A 16,363-nucleotide genomic window follows, 5' to 3' on the forward strand; every position below is an offset into this window, starting at 1 on the left:
GCCATGCAAGAAATCACTCTCAGGGTAACGAGAATATACACACGTCAAACAAATTAGCAGAATCAATGTGTGCATGTTTGTGTATGTAAATTGTGAACTCTGCTGGTATGGTATGCGGCCTGGTGCCACTGCATGCGGCTGTTGAACACGTGCCAGGTCGTAAACACTCCATGCCTGGTGCCCAACCACAGATGTCGTTTCAATCAGCCTTCAGTCAGGCTGAAAAATAAATCCTGGAGGTCCATACCTGTGTGATTACATTCTCTAATTATAGTTTGGAGCAGTAACTCTAAGATGACTAAACGAGACGGGCCCTCAGGGTGTTGTGAATGTAATTATATCCTGACAATTAATAGGCCCGTTTTCTCAGAGAAGTTTCTTATATGATGACGTACCTGACCGTTTTTAGCTCGCCAGGGAAGCCTTTGAATTATGACATAATTACAAGGGAAAACATGATATACAAGGATGATAATTATCCCCAAGTACAGTAACAGTAAATGGCATTTCCTTTTATGAAGTTCATATCAGGGAAAAAGTTTATATTTCTTCTCAGAGGGCCTGCTACACAGAGTAGTGTTCATCATCGGCTGCTGGGTCCAAAGAGGAAATATCTTGAACCTGGAGTGCATCATGTAATGCCACAGCTACTTCTATGGAAGTGTTGCTTTATTCAGAGGAGGCTTGAGGCTCTGTTGATGCAGAGCAGAGGATGCACACACACCAGCAAAGCAACACATAACTAAGCTGCTGGAAAGAAAAGAAGCTAAAGGCAAACAGACGATGCATAAGAATAGCAGAAGGGTAATTAACACACTTTCTAACATGTAGACAAGCACATTTGAAAAGGACAAGCTGTAAGAAAACACCTTGCTTTCTATGTTTTTGGGGAGTATATGAAGAATGTACTCTCTAACCACTTCCACACTGAGAGGAAGGCGTCGCTTCCCTGCTATGTGCACTGAATGGTGCAAACGATCAATTAAAGAACCGCAGCACAGGTGTTTTCACTGACATTGCCTGACCTCTTCTCAGGACTGTGTAGGCATGTTCAGACGGTGCTTGACTGGCATCTCTCTCGATCACCTGTTAGTTTTGTTGCAGCTTTTAGGGCGGGACAAATCACACCTTTATCACAGTTAATATCTTTTTCCCAGCATAGCTCCACCCAACTTCAACCTGAGTAGAGGTGTAATCAGGATGAATGAAAACACCTGTGTGAGGATGAAGGGGCTTTGTTTTTTTTACAGAGGACCTTTTGACGTGTCATGCAGGAAGAGCACAGGTGTAAATAACAAAATAATGATGTCCATGCTGGCTTACTGGGGCACTTGAACAGAGCCATCGTTAATGCTATTAGTAACACCTGTGCTTTTTCTTCTATGACTTGTGTTGGACTGTTGAAGTGATCTTCAAGATGGACTAAGCAGTGAGCCAAAAAGAGAAAGCAACAGCCAAAATGTGTTTTTTTACAACCTGGCAACCCAAATGTTCTTCTTCTTAACGATGTAGTATTGATTTATTAAATCATTACATATGATCTGGCAATCATTGATGAAGCCCTTAAGCTGGGAAATGTTACTGACTGATGCTGTTGAGATGGAGGTCAAGTCTACCAGTTGGGCTCTGATTGATCCCAAGTCAAGGTGAAAGAGGAAATAGCTCAAGGGAGATCATCCTCACACACATGCTACCCTCTTTTTCATACCTAGCTGAAGTTCACCATTAAAGGATAGATTCAATTTTTTACTACCTTAAAACAATAGCCGGGTGTCCACATAAAGATTGAAAGAGGTTTTGCTCGCTGTAATCATTCCTTCTGTTCATAAAGTGATCAATTCTTTGTGTGGTTTCAATGTAAGTGGTGGGGGGAAAAAAATCCACAGTCCTCATCCTGTAAACAAATGCACAATTTATTCTGAATTTGATGCAACAACAAGTTTCAAACAAGTTGGGACAGGAGCAACTTAAGACTGGGAAAGTTGTGGAAAGCTCCAAAAACACCTGTTTGGAACATTTCACAGGTAAACAGGCTGATTGGTAACAGGTGATAGTGTCATGAGTGGGTATGAAAGGGGCATCCTAGAAGGGCTCAGTCGTTCACAAGCAAGGATGGAGCGAGGTTCACCGCTTTGTGAACACATGACTGTGTAAGGATACTACTGCATGTGCTCAGGAACACCTTGTAAAATTGTCACAGTGTCCCAACTTTTTGGGAATCTGTTTTGTATTTAAAAGTTTGCTAAAGCTAATATGAAGCTTCAGCTGTCTCAGACAAATCAAGTAAATATTTTCAAAAATGATTTTAACCAGAGGAGAAAACAATCCAAGGAAGGAAACACGGTGAAAAGAAAAGCTCAATCTCGAGATTCTCACTTACACCCGTTGCGCTGAGTCCGCTTCCATCTCTCCCACCCTGTCAGCTCACATCTGCCCTGGATTTTCAAGCCTTTTCATATTTTCCACTTCCCTCCCAATGCAACTTGAAATCGGGAGAGAAATTGAGAGTGAATGAGTACACGATGTGTGCGTTTCAGTGTGTAGCATATGTCAGCACATGCATGTGTGACAGCGATGAAGACGGGCAGGTGAGGGGAGGCCAAGGGTGGGCGCGGGCTCTTGACGTGCCAGTCAGTAATACTTTTCCTCAGGTTGAGGTGTGCTGACTGAGAGGGTGTGTTACTGCTGGAAAGCTCTGTAATGAACAGAAGGCTGGCTCTCTGCCTGATCAAATTCCACTGCAGCCTCATATCTATCTTGCCTTCCAAAAATGTTCAGCATACCAGTGGGTTTTATTGACTTGTCAGAGCAGACAGCGGAGTGCAAGCTCTGCCTTGTAAGGTGTGCAGTTAACAGGTTCCTGAAGCAGGAATGTTTGCTGATGACTTTTTATTTGCAATACCTTTTGTGGTTTTATCTAAAATTGATGATTAGAACTAAGACAGTCAGAATACAGACTTCAGACTTTGACTGTAATTTATCCAAACTGCACTGAATAATGTTGGCACATGTTCTTTTAAAATGAACTAGACTGCGAGTGTAATGTGAGCTAGCCCCAGTTTGTGTCTCTCATGTATTACCACTACATTTGAATAAGCATTAGCTTTTACACACTCTACCGTGTTTGAAAAACTCATAATGAAATATTTGTTGCATGCTAAAAAAAAAAGATTTTTAAGTTGTTTCAGTTGTTTTAAGCTGCAACTGTTTTCTAATCCAAAAGAAGATATGACATTCCCCTTTGCTACAGAGGAACTCCACATTTTACATATTAAAGTCTGTTTGCTGTTGGAGAGTATGATTGCATACATATAAAGAAAAGTTGCATAAAGCCTTTTGTGGCCACTGAGGGAGCTGTGTGAAGTCTGGTAAATTGCCTCAAGTGAGGTCACTTGAGTCAGCGTTGGATAGGGCTGAAAAGTTTGAAAATGAAAAAAACCTTTGTAGCGCAGCTGCACACTATATTAGCTGCAGCTAGCATTACCTCTCTGAACTGCTAGCTGAACTGTATGTGGTTCAGTTGCATTGTGGGTAATGTAGGCACCAGGTTTTGACAAGGAACGCTGAGATTTCTGGTGCTGCTGCACTGATTTTTTTTGTTTTTGTTTTAAACTTGGTGTAAATTGGTGAGCTTTTAATTAAACGAAAATCTAAATCTAAATCTGATTATCAGTCATGTTTGCCTGTATTGACGTTACTCTCCAATATTTTCTATTCTCATACAAAATATTGTCTTCATATACTTCTTTCAGCGTGCAAAAAGAGCAAGGACATCTCATTCCTGCTACCTGGAAAGGACCCACTGTAACAAATATTTTTCATTGTGCAATAGAATACCTATAAGGCTTAAACTAAACCTTTTGGGTTCCTAAACGTCAGCAGATATTTATTTTTCAGAGAGAAGGATGCTTTGGTCTGTACTCAAATGTAATGATAATACACAAGAGGCACAAACTCTACAAAACATCTCCCTTCCTGAAGAGGCTGCTTGTGGTATTTCCCACACTTCTGCAGGATGTGTGCAAACGGACTGGAAAGCGTGGCTTGACTTTCACTGGTGAAACTGAGTCAGGCCTAAAAGAACTATGGTAAAGTGCCAATGCTGACAGATGCTACTCTGCTATCTGTCTCATAATGAGTTTAGCCTCTCCCCCCTCTCTCTCTGTCTTTCTACTCTTTCCTCTCACCCCCTGTCCTGCAAATACAGTTAACTGCATGACCATCCGCGATGAATGGCGGTTAACAGCTGCCTCTTTTTTGATGGTTGCCTGTGAGAGCATGTAATTGCATTTGGCCCTGGGTGTACATGCACTCATTAAACCAGTGTCAGTGCCCATTACATTCCACAGCAGTGCAACTCAGGTACAGAATGCAAATCCCAGGCACAATCATTGTACGACCACAAGAGGTAACTGAGTTGCACTGATTGTTTTTCGTGTGATTTTACCTTTCTAAGTGATTAAGTAAAGAAAAAAAAGGCAATATTTAATTTCACTGTGTAAATGTATGAATTTGCACACACGTCAAACCGGGTAAATGTTGTCAAATCTAAAATAGATACTAGCAAAACACAGCCAAATATCTCACTATTAGTAGTAAGAGGATGTCTTAGCGGGAATAATTTAGCTGGTCCCAGTTGTTATGGCTCAGAGAGGATAAGATCTGCTATGTTGGGACCTGATCCATGTTGGGATCAGATGCAGAATTCCAAAAATGCCCACGCACATGCCAAGATTCAGTGTTGAACGCCTTTTTTTTTTTTTTAAAACCATCTTATCTCTTTGCATATTGTTCTGATATCTCTCACTAAAAACTCCATGAGGACAAAACATTTTTCAATGAAATGTATCTTAGCACTTACCTGACTCTGCATGATGGGAAGGAAGTTATGGAGCTGAGTTTGTAGTTCATAGAGGAGAAAAATAAACTACAGAGTCCTCAAAATCACAAAAACAGACCTAATGTTCACAGTGGCTTTCAGGTCTTATATCCATCAGTTATTGTGATACGTTATGTCACGCTGTGTCTATTGTTATGCTTGGGGCCTCTCTGCTGTGTGAGACAAACCATCAGTCATGTAACACCCAGGAAGGTGCACTGTCTGCTTGAGTTCCACAACAATACTGCAGGGACAAAGAAGACATGACATCTCATACAAGAGACACAGTAATGCACATTAACTCCTGTTGCAATGCCTGTTCCTCATCACGACATCACATGTCAGTGCATTCATGACCTAGAGAACCAGGAGAAAAGCTGAAGGTAATTCAGGCGACTATAAAAGCCATGGCATTATTTGTCATACGCTGCAACTGTGCAATATACTGCAGGTGCAGCCTGACACCTAGTGGACAAACTGCGCATGCACACCTGCGTGCGCACGTCATATCATTATCCTCGCCACACCCGAAAAACCCAGGTAATGATTTAGTGGATGAGATGTACAAAATCTGTCACCTAGTGGCAGACAGTTGCTCATATTTTCTTCTCTGCACGCTCAGGAAAATTTAATGTTATATCATCCATCATTAATGGAAGAACAATGAGGCTTGTAATGCTGTAGTTGTCCAACAGATGGCAAAGTCTGTCTAGTTTACAGTGTGACACAGGCCTTACCCTTGAACTAGGCCTCTCTGGACAGTTTACCACATTGTCATATTCAAACAGCACATGTAGCAGTAAATCACTGAGCTATTTAACCATTTTTCCACCCGTAAGGTGCTGACACATCCAACAAAACAACAAACGCATAAATAAGACATGAGACATTTTAGATTTTATAATTCCAAACATAACTATGCACTTTATTCAGTCCTACACAACCAGCCCTAATTTGTCCTGAATATGCTATATTCAGGCTATTGATGCGTTGACAAGTGGTAATTTGGACCGGTTCAGCAGGCTGTATACGCCCTGTAGTTAGATCTGGTCTAAATCTAACGAACACTGCTCCAACTGTGTGCTTAACTGTTTTCTGGTGACTTGAATAATGAGCTATATAGAGGAGACAAAGGGAGTGTATGTGTATGAGAGAGAGAGAGAGAGAGAGAGAGAGAGAGAGAGAGAGAGAGAGAGAGAGAGAGAGATCCCTCCATCCTTCCTGGTGGGAGGTTTGAGATGCGCTGCGCAGACCCGTCCGCTACCGACGCATCTTCCTGGCCTGCCCCCCTCTCTCTCTCCCTCTCTCTCAGTCTCTCTTTCCTCCTTTTCTGTCTGCCACTAGCCTACCTGAAGGGAAGTACACAAAGCCAATACGAAAATCTGGCGTGTCGGCTGGGCCCTGAACGCGCTATGCTGCGGTAAAAGGCCGCTCTTTGCGGTGTTTACAAGGGATGTAGAGAGGGACGGAGGCACCGCTCTCCCCGCCGGACCGCGCCGTGTCTGCTCTGCTCTGCCCAGCCCGCTGCATCGCTGAGCGGCCTGCGAAGCACACAAGATGTCGACCAGAACGCCATTGCCCACGGTGAACGAGCGTGACACCGAGAACGTAAGTGCTGTTATGCAGGGACACCGGTGCGATACCGGATGCCGGAGCGGAATTAAAAAGCCGTTTTGCGCACTGCTCGGTGCAGGTTTATATGGCAGCGCTTTTTTGAGTGTTGCAGAGCGACTCGACCAATGAGCACTCCGGCTTTTTTTTTTCTCTCTTCTTCTCTTCTCTCTGACGGGAATAAAAGCACGGAGCCTAGAACAACCTAGAATAAAGGTGCAGTTTGGTGTTGTCTGCCCCAGTTTCTGCGTACAACAAGGCTAGCCTCAACAACGCACTGCGTCAGTATGCTGCCTTTATTGATACATGCGAAGCTTGAATGTTGAGGTTTAAAACGCTGCCTGTGTGGCCTGTGAGAAAATGGTGTTGCTCCACTCGTGCAACTGGGGGTGTTTTCTAGTCCACGGCTTCAATATTTAGGGGAGGTGGGGGAGGATGTTGCCCTACTTTTCAATGGCAACGCTTGGTAGCATCGCAATGTGACATCCATCACCTATTGGGCCTTGTTGTAACTGCACGCTCAGTGGTGAGGAGGGGGAGGAGGAGGAGGGAGCGTGTTATTATTCATCATTCTGCTGCCACGACACTGATGAGCCGAAGCAGCAGACAGACATGGATTTATTAACAGGCCAAAGAAATGGCTTCAACTGGAGATGTCTCATTCATTGAGTGTGAAGGAATGTTTATGAACGACCCCCCCCCCCCCTCCACCACCACCACCACCACCACCACCACCCCTCGCTGCTCTGCGTGCGCGCACGCACTCACGCGCAGCATGATAATAAGAATACCTCTTTTTGAGATCAGTCCAAATGAGGACTGCTGTGTGCATGCTGACAGGCTCTGACATATCTAGGTTCGTCTGATTTTTTTTTTCCTAGAAACAAGACGAGGCACAGACTAGAGCCTCCTTGTGTTCTATTATGTTACAAGTACAAGCAGTGGAAATAGCTGGGAGCAGTCTTTTAAAGGTTATTCCCAGATTTAGAGGTAGGGCTTTTATTTCAGCTCTCCTTTTCAGAGCACATGTAACTGGATTATTCATCTTCATGTGAAAAAATCTGAATTGGAAAATGCATTTTCCGAAGTTATATAACTCAGCAAACCCCAGTGATAACCTATCATGATGGTATCAGCTCTCTGATCGTTCTCTGTCAGTGTTCAGTGAATGCATCAGCTTCAGGGAGTGCTAATGTAACTGTCTAGCAGTCTAATGCTGCTTTAGGTCTCAGAGACGTAGACTGCTAGGCGGCTATTTAAGCACTGCCTCAGCAGCACTGGCAGTAGCCAGCCAGCCTCGCCTGCCTCTGCTGGACTCCATCAGGCAGCCCCAGGGCCCACTAGCAGCTGAACTGCATTACATAACAGCTTATTACTCAGAGAGACGAGTGGCTTTTAGTGCAGAAAAACAGAAGAAGCTCTCTCCCGCCTTTCTTATTTTTATGTGTGTGTGTGTGTAAGTGTCTATTCAGGTGTGTGTTATTTTTTTGTGTCTGTCCTCCCTGAAGACATAGCGTCAGTGGTTGCGAGATAATGGAAGGGCAAGTGAAACAAACTCTGTGTATTAATCAAGCACTGCAGCTCCAAATCACCTGCTTGTCCAGATGCCCCCTGGTTAATTTACAGGCCAAGTGTGTGCTTGCGTGTACACACATGTGGCTGAAGGACAAACTGGCCTTTAGATAGATCTGATCTAAAGTTGATGGAGAGGACTAAAGTCACTTTCGTTTGGACCTTTGTGAGAAAAAAAGACAGTCCAACAGTCCTACACAGGTTGCTCTGTCACGGAGATTTAAAAGGTTTTTGGTGTATTAGAAACAAGGATGCTGATTTTGATTGGCATCAAATCCAAAAGTCTCCTTGCCTTCCTTTCTGTCTCTCACACACACACACGCACACACACACGACACACGCTGTGACACAGGGCAGTGTTTGAATCCTGCAGTGTGGCTCTCCCTCTGTCAGGATGTAGCATAGCTGAGATGATGCGCGCCCTGCAGGGTGTAACGTTTCCCCCCAGTGAAACGGGAGCAGGGGAGCCAGAGTAACCAGACCGAGGCTTTATTCTCTGGCTGGGCGTGGTGCTCAGGAGCAGAGGATCATGGGATCTCTGACCTGGACTGACATCAGCAGCTGTTGTAGAGGAGAGGAAACAGACTAGCAGAGACTGCCCTAGCCTGTGCCAGCGCTGTACTTACAGCAAGCTGTTCCTAATTCACCTTCACAATGCCGTATCGCAGGGACACTTGCTGTGAACTGGTTTGGCCACAGAGCCAGTAACATTGTTGTAACTCAACTCTGTGCTCCACATTTTGCTGATATTATCAAAGGCACAAAGTCAAAGTAGTTCACTCGCTTTTGTCGTAGAATCTTGTCTTGTGGCTGATAAGGTCTTTAGGTTTGGAGGTTAAGGTGTCACAGATGTAGGGGAAGGAAACTGACTCTACCACATGGTTCCTCTATGGGCTTGCATGCAGGGTACTTCTATGTATCTGCAATGTAAGTTTAGTTATACAGTAAATGCTCACACACATGCACATGCAGACCACTGGATTGCCTTCTTGGATGTGAGACTAAGTTAATGGGTTCTTCTCTGTTTGCACGGTGAATATCCCAGCCTTGGCACACACACAAACCTCCACTGCAGCACTCTGCTGCATTGTTTGTATGTGTGCAGCCAGTATAGCAATAGGACGGGTTTTGGAATTAAATAGAGTGCCAAAAAGCCAGAGAGGTTTTATTGCAGTATCGGTGTCTGTATAAATCAAAGGCAGCAAATGAGGATGTTGCTGATCTCCACCTTTTCCTGCAGCACTCGTCGGATGGTTTTGTTGAACCCCCAGTCCCCCCGACAAAGTCTGCGAGTCGCCACAGCCTGCCGCGATGTCGCAACTCTTTCACCTCCACGGAGGAGCACCCCCATATTGGCAATTACCGCCTCCTCAAGACCATAGGGAAGGGGAATTTTGCCAAGGTGAAGCTGGCACGACATGTCCTGACTGGACGAGAGGTGAGTTTTTATTTCTATTTTGTAAATCATTTTGCTATTACTGCTTTGTGTATCAGCCTCACTCTTTTATTGCTACAGGTTCACAATCAGGGCTGCAGCCTGCTATTACTTTCATTGTTGGTTAATCTGCTAAGTATTTTTTCGATTGATCAATTTATTGTGTCTATAAAATTGCCAGAAAATAGTCCAAAATATGCATCACAACATCCTAAGTCAACAGTCTAAACCCCAAAGCTATCGAACTTATCATCAGCAATGACTGAGAAAACCATCAAATATTCATATTTATTTGCTTCATCAACTCTTTTAAACCCAGTTTTTTGGCCTGTTATGATCTCCTACTACTTTACCATGTTGGTCTTCCTCTATTACCTCTCTCTCTCTCTCTCTCTCTCTCTCTCTCTCTCTCACACACACACACACACACACACACACACACACACACACACACACACACACACACAGTCATACACCGCTGACCTGTCAGAGTGATAGACATCTTTCGTTGGTGTGTCGGTAATTAAAGCTCCTGTTTCCCTAAGGAGAAAACAATGACCTGCGATCTGTTCACTGTCTTTGAGTCAGCAGGACCCACAGCACTCACTGATCCACCTCAGATATCCTCTCGTGTATTTATTAGCCACTTACCCCCTTTAATCCTCTGACTGTCATTATGTTCTTGGTCATATCAGAGTGTTAAGGGCATACATCTTCTCCCAGGTCACACCAGTAACGGTTTGATCCGCTCTGCGTCCTTTAATGCTAATGTTAAACAGCCATATTGGGTATGCGACCCACTGTTCGCAGGGAAGGTCAGGCAATGCTCTGTGTGCCTGAGTGCCTTTGCTGGCTCATCAGAATGCAAAGACATGAATCAGAGTGAGGGAGAGAACAGGTGGAAAGAACATAACCCACTAAAACTGACTCTATCTCAGTTTGAGCCCAGCCAGGGGCTTAACTCTGCAAAAAGAGCTCTGTGGAGACAGAGCATCAGTCACTTGTAAGTGACAGAGTGTCCGCTATCTGCTGAGGAGGGTGACTACAGGATGTGGCCACACACATATACACTCAGATGCACTGATGGAAACATTTGCCTAACCTCTAGAGAGGGGCAATGATACATCATCATTTTTCAGTTCAGCAGTTTTCTGTGAAATTGTATTGTAATGATACGACCATATCAGGTATGGTTTGTATAAGCTGTATATTATATAAGTTAATTATTCCCAAAAAACAAAATGAAAAAGGGTTATCAAAGTTTTTATCTGACACATGAAGAGTTTTATCTGATGTGATGCATTATAGTGGAGTGGAGTTAGTTGCTTATTACAATCAATAATCAGTTATTTTATGTTAAACAAAGTTTGTTGGCTGCGGCTGCAATGAATGTTTTATCAGTTGAATCGATTCATCATTTTGTCTATAAAACGTCAGGAAATAGTGAAAAATCTGTCCACTAATGTTGACACATGAAAAGAATTTGACTCCAGGTTTCAGTAGCTCTCGACACACTTGAACACAGCACAGAGAACAAATGTACTGAAAGAACTAAATATAGACATACAGCTGAACAAAGACAACAAAGCGAAACAAATAGAAGCAAACATGAACATGCAGCTGTTGAGGCAAGGAGGTATATAAAAAAAAAAAAAAAAAGTTGTAGTTCTAGGTCTAATCAAGTGAATTTTTTTTATAAAACCTCCAAATCACAAGTTTGCCTTAGAGGTCTTTAAAATCTCTACAGAATGTAACACTGTATATCTTCAGAACTTCAATTTGAATAAGAAAAAAAATCTTTCCAGGAAAGATGAACACTCAGTAGATGTCATACATGCAGTAAAACGGTGACACAGATTGCCACTGTTTGATCAATAAAGTGCAAACGTTTGTGAAGAACATGCATCAGAGAAACAGGTCCAGGTCCTGCCTGGCAGTGGCAAATAATACATAAAGTACTGTTTTGGTCACAATACATAATAATGCAGGCCTCTGTATAAACTGTGCTGTGTAAGTGGTGCAAGAGTGCGTGGCAGCCTAAAGCATGCTGGGATAAATGTTGTATGGATAGTTGTAAGTTGCTCTAAACAGAATGATATTTTATATGTGTAAATTATGTACATAACTGTATAAATACTTTCAAACAGAGCAACAGTAACGCCTTTCTTTTCTGTGTGTGAGAGATGGCTTTGTACTCTATATACTGAATTAGTTCCCTTTAGCGCATGGAGAGATCATGACTGCATGGTTGTGAAAATCGAGCTCAGAGGGAAATCAGAGTGTAGAGGAACATGTAAAAACTCTGATGCCATGACTAAGTTTTTCCTCCATGTCCTCTATCTGAATATTCAGATGTATGTTTGTGTTTTATGTGTGAGCGCAATCACAAGACCTCCATACGGTGAAGAACATATGGGCTGTTTGCAACAAATGCGTTGAATAATTAACCGTGATGCACGTTGCCCTTCTGTCACTGTGGGACTGAATTATTCACCCCCAGATCCATTAAAGAGAACTCACACATGCACACACCAACGCTGGCATAGGATCTGATGCCATACACGCATTCATCAAATCTCTCAATCTGAGAACAATAAATGAAAATATTGGTACAGTGTAGCGTAGAGGAGATGTAATGAATAATTCTGACTCATGCAAACGCAGTAGTGGAAGCTGGAACAGTAGAGTGACAGCACCAACACCTGCGGGCATACATTGAAAAACAGGCACACACACAAGCATGCCTCCACCTGAGTTTTTTTCCATGACAGGAGACGCAGATAGGAGGGGAGTGAGGTCTGTCTGAGCACCTGCCCACCTAAGACAGGCTGCAAATAGACACCACCTGCGTACTGCGTGTCTACACACAGCGAGCCTCTCCGCAGTCTCTCACTCTGCTTTCTCTTCTCCATGCTAGAATCTGTTCCTCTCACAGCCGCCACATTGCCACATTTTCCCGGGTTTGGATGAAACTAAATGTCCCAGCAACTTGTTCTGTGGGTCTTAGGGAAACCCTGCTCGGCATGAACATCCTGCATTCTCTCTACCATGACTCAGCATTTGCTTTCTGGTTCCCCCCTTAACAGGCTGCTTGGGATTAGAGCCAGAGTCTGCATCCACTGAAGCATGTTTATTAAGCTCTCATGAGGCCAGAGTCACAGTAGTGCTACAATAATAAATTGTAATTACTGCTTTGATGGTATCATTAGTCTCCAAAGATGATTTCTCTCCTTCCTCTATCCTCCTCCAAGAGAGGTCAGAGGTCAGGGTTGTTTACTCAACTCTGGAGTGACGTCTTGGTAGTGTCACAATGCAACGCATTTTTTAGAGAGAGAAAAGCCATCTTAGAAAAAGAAAACACCCCTTGCGAAAATATTCTACCAGATATTTGCCAAGTTTTCAGATTCAAAGCTTGAGTAAGCCTTTGCTATGTTTGCTATATTAGTATAAAACAATACAGTAGAGTACTTCCTTTTGGTGTATAGTCACCAGCATAGTGTGATAGGGAGATATGCAGCAAGTTTTTCCTTATAATGCTATAACATCATATAGAATGGAAAACCCTCAATGCTTTGCTCAAGAGCAGGGGTTGCAAAGCCTACTACAATGGTCCCCAGCCAAATTTGCACGAGGTACGGTGCAGTTACATGGTGTGACCACTGGTCTGCTGTGACATCCCATCACAGAATGCCAAGCCACACGCATGGTTCTGAACTGTCAGCATTTAGGGCGCGCGCTGGTGTATATATCACATAATCGCACAATATCACAGTAGTCAAAACATGGTAAGAGTCACTATATAGCCTATTTCACTGGGATTGCATTGCCAGAAAACAGCTTGGATCTGATCTACTCACAACACAGCAGGGAATAAACACCAGCACATTTAAAATGTTGAACACTGTGAAATGGTCTGTAAGGACACAGTTGAAAAATCTAAACTCCCCTTCAGGCCTGTAATGGCCATGCAGCTCCAAAGTGGCTTGAACCATCCAACCAGCTATCTGGGCCTTCCTTAGAGCCTTGCGCTCTCCTTAGCAAGGCTGAAAAAATGTGCTAATTGCCCTCAAGTGAGACCATAAACTCTGCCTGCCAGCACTGGTAACATTCATATTTATTCAGTCTGTGTAATAAGAATGTGTGATTATGTGCAACGACAAAAGGCCGTATGTATTACTTCAGTGTACATTATGTTGTAAAACTGCTCCACCAATCACTTATCAGCACAATGTATGGGCTGACTGGTGAGTCTGCAGAATGGCTCAGCTGGTGGCTTTGTGAAGGCTGCTGAGCTCTCAGAACATGAGGGGAGCAGGTCTGTTTTAGTCTGCACTTTGGGTTGATAACAGAGATGGATGGTTCAGACTGCTGCCCGGCAAGACCTGCCGAGCCAACAGTAGCTTAACGACCTGCAGAGCGTTGCATGCAGGAACAGTGTACTTAAGCCGTTTTGATTGTCTGCAGATGCATTTGAGTGTACTGTTAGTGTGTCCGTGTGTTTATATTCATCACGAACAAATGCATATTTATGTTTTTTAAATTTCTGCCCATTAAAGCTTCATCTCTTCACACATTGCTAAATAGAGGAGCTTTAAGGTGTGTTCAGATTGAGCGTGCCAGTTCAGCCATGACATGTTTTGACAAAGCCGTCTCAGAACAGAGAAATAATGAGGATACAGTAGATCGTTCCAACACAAGCTTTCACTGTACAACCAAAACACAAATGCAAAACTAGAATTACTTTTGACATCTCTGCTATCTTTTATCCCCCCCCCCCTTTCTTTTTCTGTCTTTGTCTCCCTGTCTTCACTTTCTCTCTCTAGGTGGCGGTGAAGATTATAGACAAAACCCAGCTGAACCCCACCAGTCTACAGAAGGTGAGTCCCTGTTTTATGGCCACATGGTAGCATCAACGTCTTGGTTACGGTGCTCATGGCTTTTCCATTAGTCATTCCTGAGTTCCCGCTGCTCTGTTTCTTTGCTCTTTGAACTCAGGATGTGCTGTTTTACATAATGTAATCAGAGGTAGTCAGCAGAGACCACAAGGCTTGTTTAATCTCCAGCCCTCCTCCCACCCGACTCTTGACTCTGCTGGTTTGTGGTTAGGAGCAGCTAAAAATACCCCTGCCTGCCTGTTTGTCACTTACCCTTGTCTCACAGTCCTAACCAATTACATGGAAGGGTTTGGGACCGTTTCCTGATTACTGAGTCCAAATCCAGCTCTTTCTGCTCATTACGCACACACACATCCATACACGTCCAATCCTCATGGCAGATTAGACCATGAGGAAGCGAAGCCGTCGCTGCAATGAGCAAGCGTCACCCACTGCGAGTCTAAAAATGATGCAGGTGTGCGGCTGACTGACAGGAATTCTTTTCACAGTCGTGGCATTATCATGGCATGGGCTCACCATCGCTGCTCTTTCAATTTTAGTGTTTTGTAAAGGAACAAATTGCTAAGCAACTGTCATGGTGACTCATTATAATAATGGACCATTATAAGCACCACACCTACGTAAGCGGCGGTTGATGTCTTGATGGACCTCTTGGCCCCTATCTTTCTGCAAGCTGCTGGAGTGTGAAAATATTGTTGCAGCAAGCCAGCTTAATGACAATATAATAACAACAATTAGCTTCCCAAAAAGAGTGCTCTCCCACACTGGTCTGAGAGGAACTAAATGAAGGTTAGTGGAGGAAATGAAGGCTGGGATAATCAAACAGGATATAATTGTAAAGGGACAAATGACAAATTTGGTTCTTGACTTAAATCCTACTCGTAAATCTGTAAAACAAGACAGTTTTTAGCCCATCAGGGCACGTCTCGCATGATTCCATTGCCAGCATTGTTCTCCACGAGCAAAGCACATCTGTAATTGACTTAGATCTTAATGGGATCCGAATGCAATTCCTCGACCAATCAGTGCAAAGACGCAGTGAGAATTTCAAGCTCCACGTTCCACACTCGTCTAATCTGACTGAGATAAATTTCGTTGTGCGAGCGCTTTTGTTGAACTGTGTGGTTTCTAATCTGCACGCACACACAGTGGGGTAATGAACATTTAGGTGTGTGTGTGTGTGTGTGTGTGTGTGTGTGTGTGTGTGTGTGTGTGTGTGTGTGTGTGAATATAAGCTGACTCTGACTTCACCGATTCAGCTCTCGTCTAGGTCAGGCGTAGTTACACACCTGATGGGTCCGTTTGTCTGCTGCCTGGTGATGGCAGGGTAGACGTATCATGTGAGACTGTGGACCAATCAGGATCTCTCTGATCAATTATTCAGTGGGCCTTTCAGATGTCAGCTGCAGTAGACCTGAGAGGGTCAACATGGAGTCTTGCGGCCTAATATGGGAGCTTTTATCTGTGTAATATGTTCATTGATGTCGGTGTTTGCATGTAAACGTGCATCCGTGTGTTAAATCCGAGGTGTGTTTGTGTGTCTGTATCTGAGTGTGAGGACATGTGTATCTCTGTGTGGTGCTTGTATGTGTAGCTGTATGTTTGAATGTCCTCTGCTCTGTACTATAGATTGCTGTAATGGTGTACAGAGGTGCCATCTGCATTGCAGAAGCTTCTCTTATAATGCAGCAGTCGTCTCCTGGATTGAATCGATTGTCTCACTGACTCACACTGTTCTATGCTATCCTTGTGAAAGCTCTACTATCGATGCATTAAAGGAAACTTCCACCTTAATAGAACTTTTGCTTGGTTGCTCTTGGAAAGGCAAAATGATATGTGGGAAACAGAAAAGGAAAACAGTCAGTGGTTCTCATTCCTGGTGTTTGGGGTTTAGTGCTGCTGGTTGGCCAGTTAATTGCAGTTAATGGTGATGATTTTCAGATTGGGTGGCTTGAATAGTGAGATTATAAT

The 16,363-nt window shown here is 43.6% G+C and overlaps 1 protein-coding gene across 9 annotated transcripts in view; it reads left to right on the forward strand.

Annotated features, from left to right (window-relative positions):
- The first annotated feature begins 6,082 nt into the window (after positions 1-6,082).
- LOC139341407 (serine/threonine-protein kinase MARK1-like) overlaps positions 6,083-16,363 on the forward strand; it is a 31,222-nt gene continuing 20,941 nt past the window's right edge. For all 9 annotated transcript variants that reach the window (XM_070977928.1, XM_070977929.1, XM_070977930.1 and 6 more), the window contains exons 1-3: positions 6,083-6,487; positions 9,303-9,500; positions 14,321-14,374. In XM_070977928.1, the coding sequence (XP_070834029.1) occupies positions 6,437-6,487; positions 9,303-9,500; positions 14,321-14,374 (303 nt within the window). In that variant the 5' untranslated portion in view covers positions 6,083-6,436. The remainder of the gene's footprint in view (positions 6,488-9,302; positions 9,501-14,320; positions 14,375-16,363) is intronic.

Source organism: Chaetodon trifascialis, chromosome 13 (genome assembly GCF_039877785.1).
Source record: "Chaetodon trifascialis isolate fChaTrf1 chromosome 13, fChaTrf1.hap1, whole genome shotgun sequence".
In the NCBI taxonomy this organism is placed as follows: domain Eukaryota; kingdom Metazoa; phylum Chordata; class Actinopteri; order Chaetodontiformes; family Chaetodontidae; genus Chaetodon; species Chaetodon trifascialis.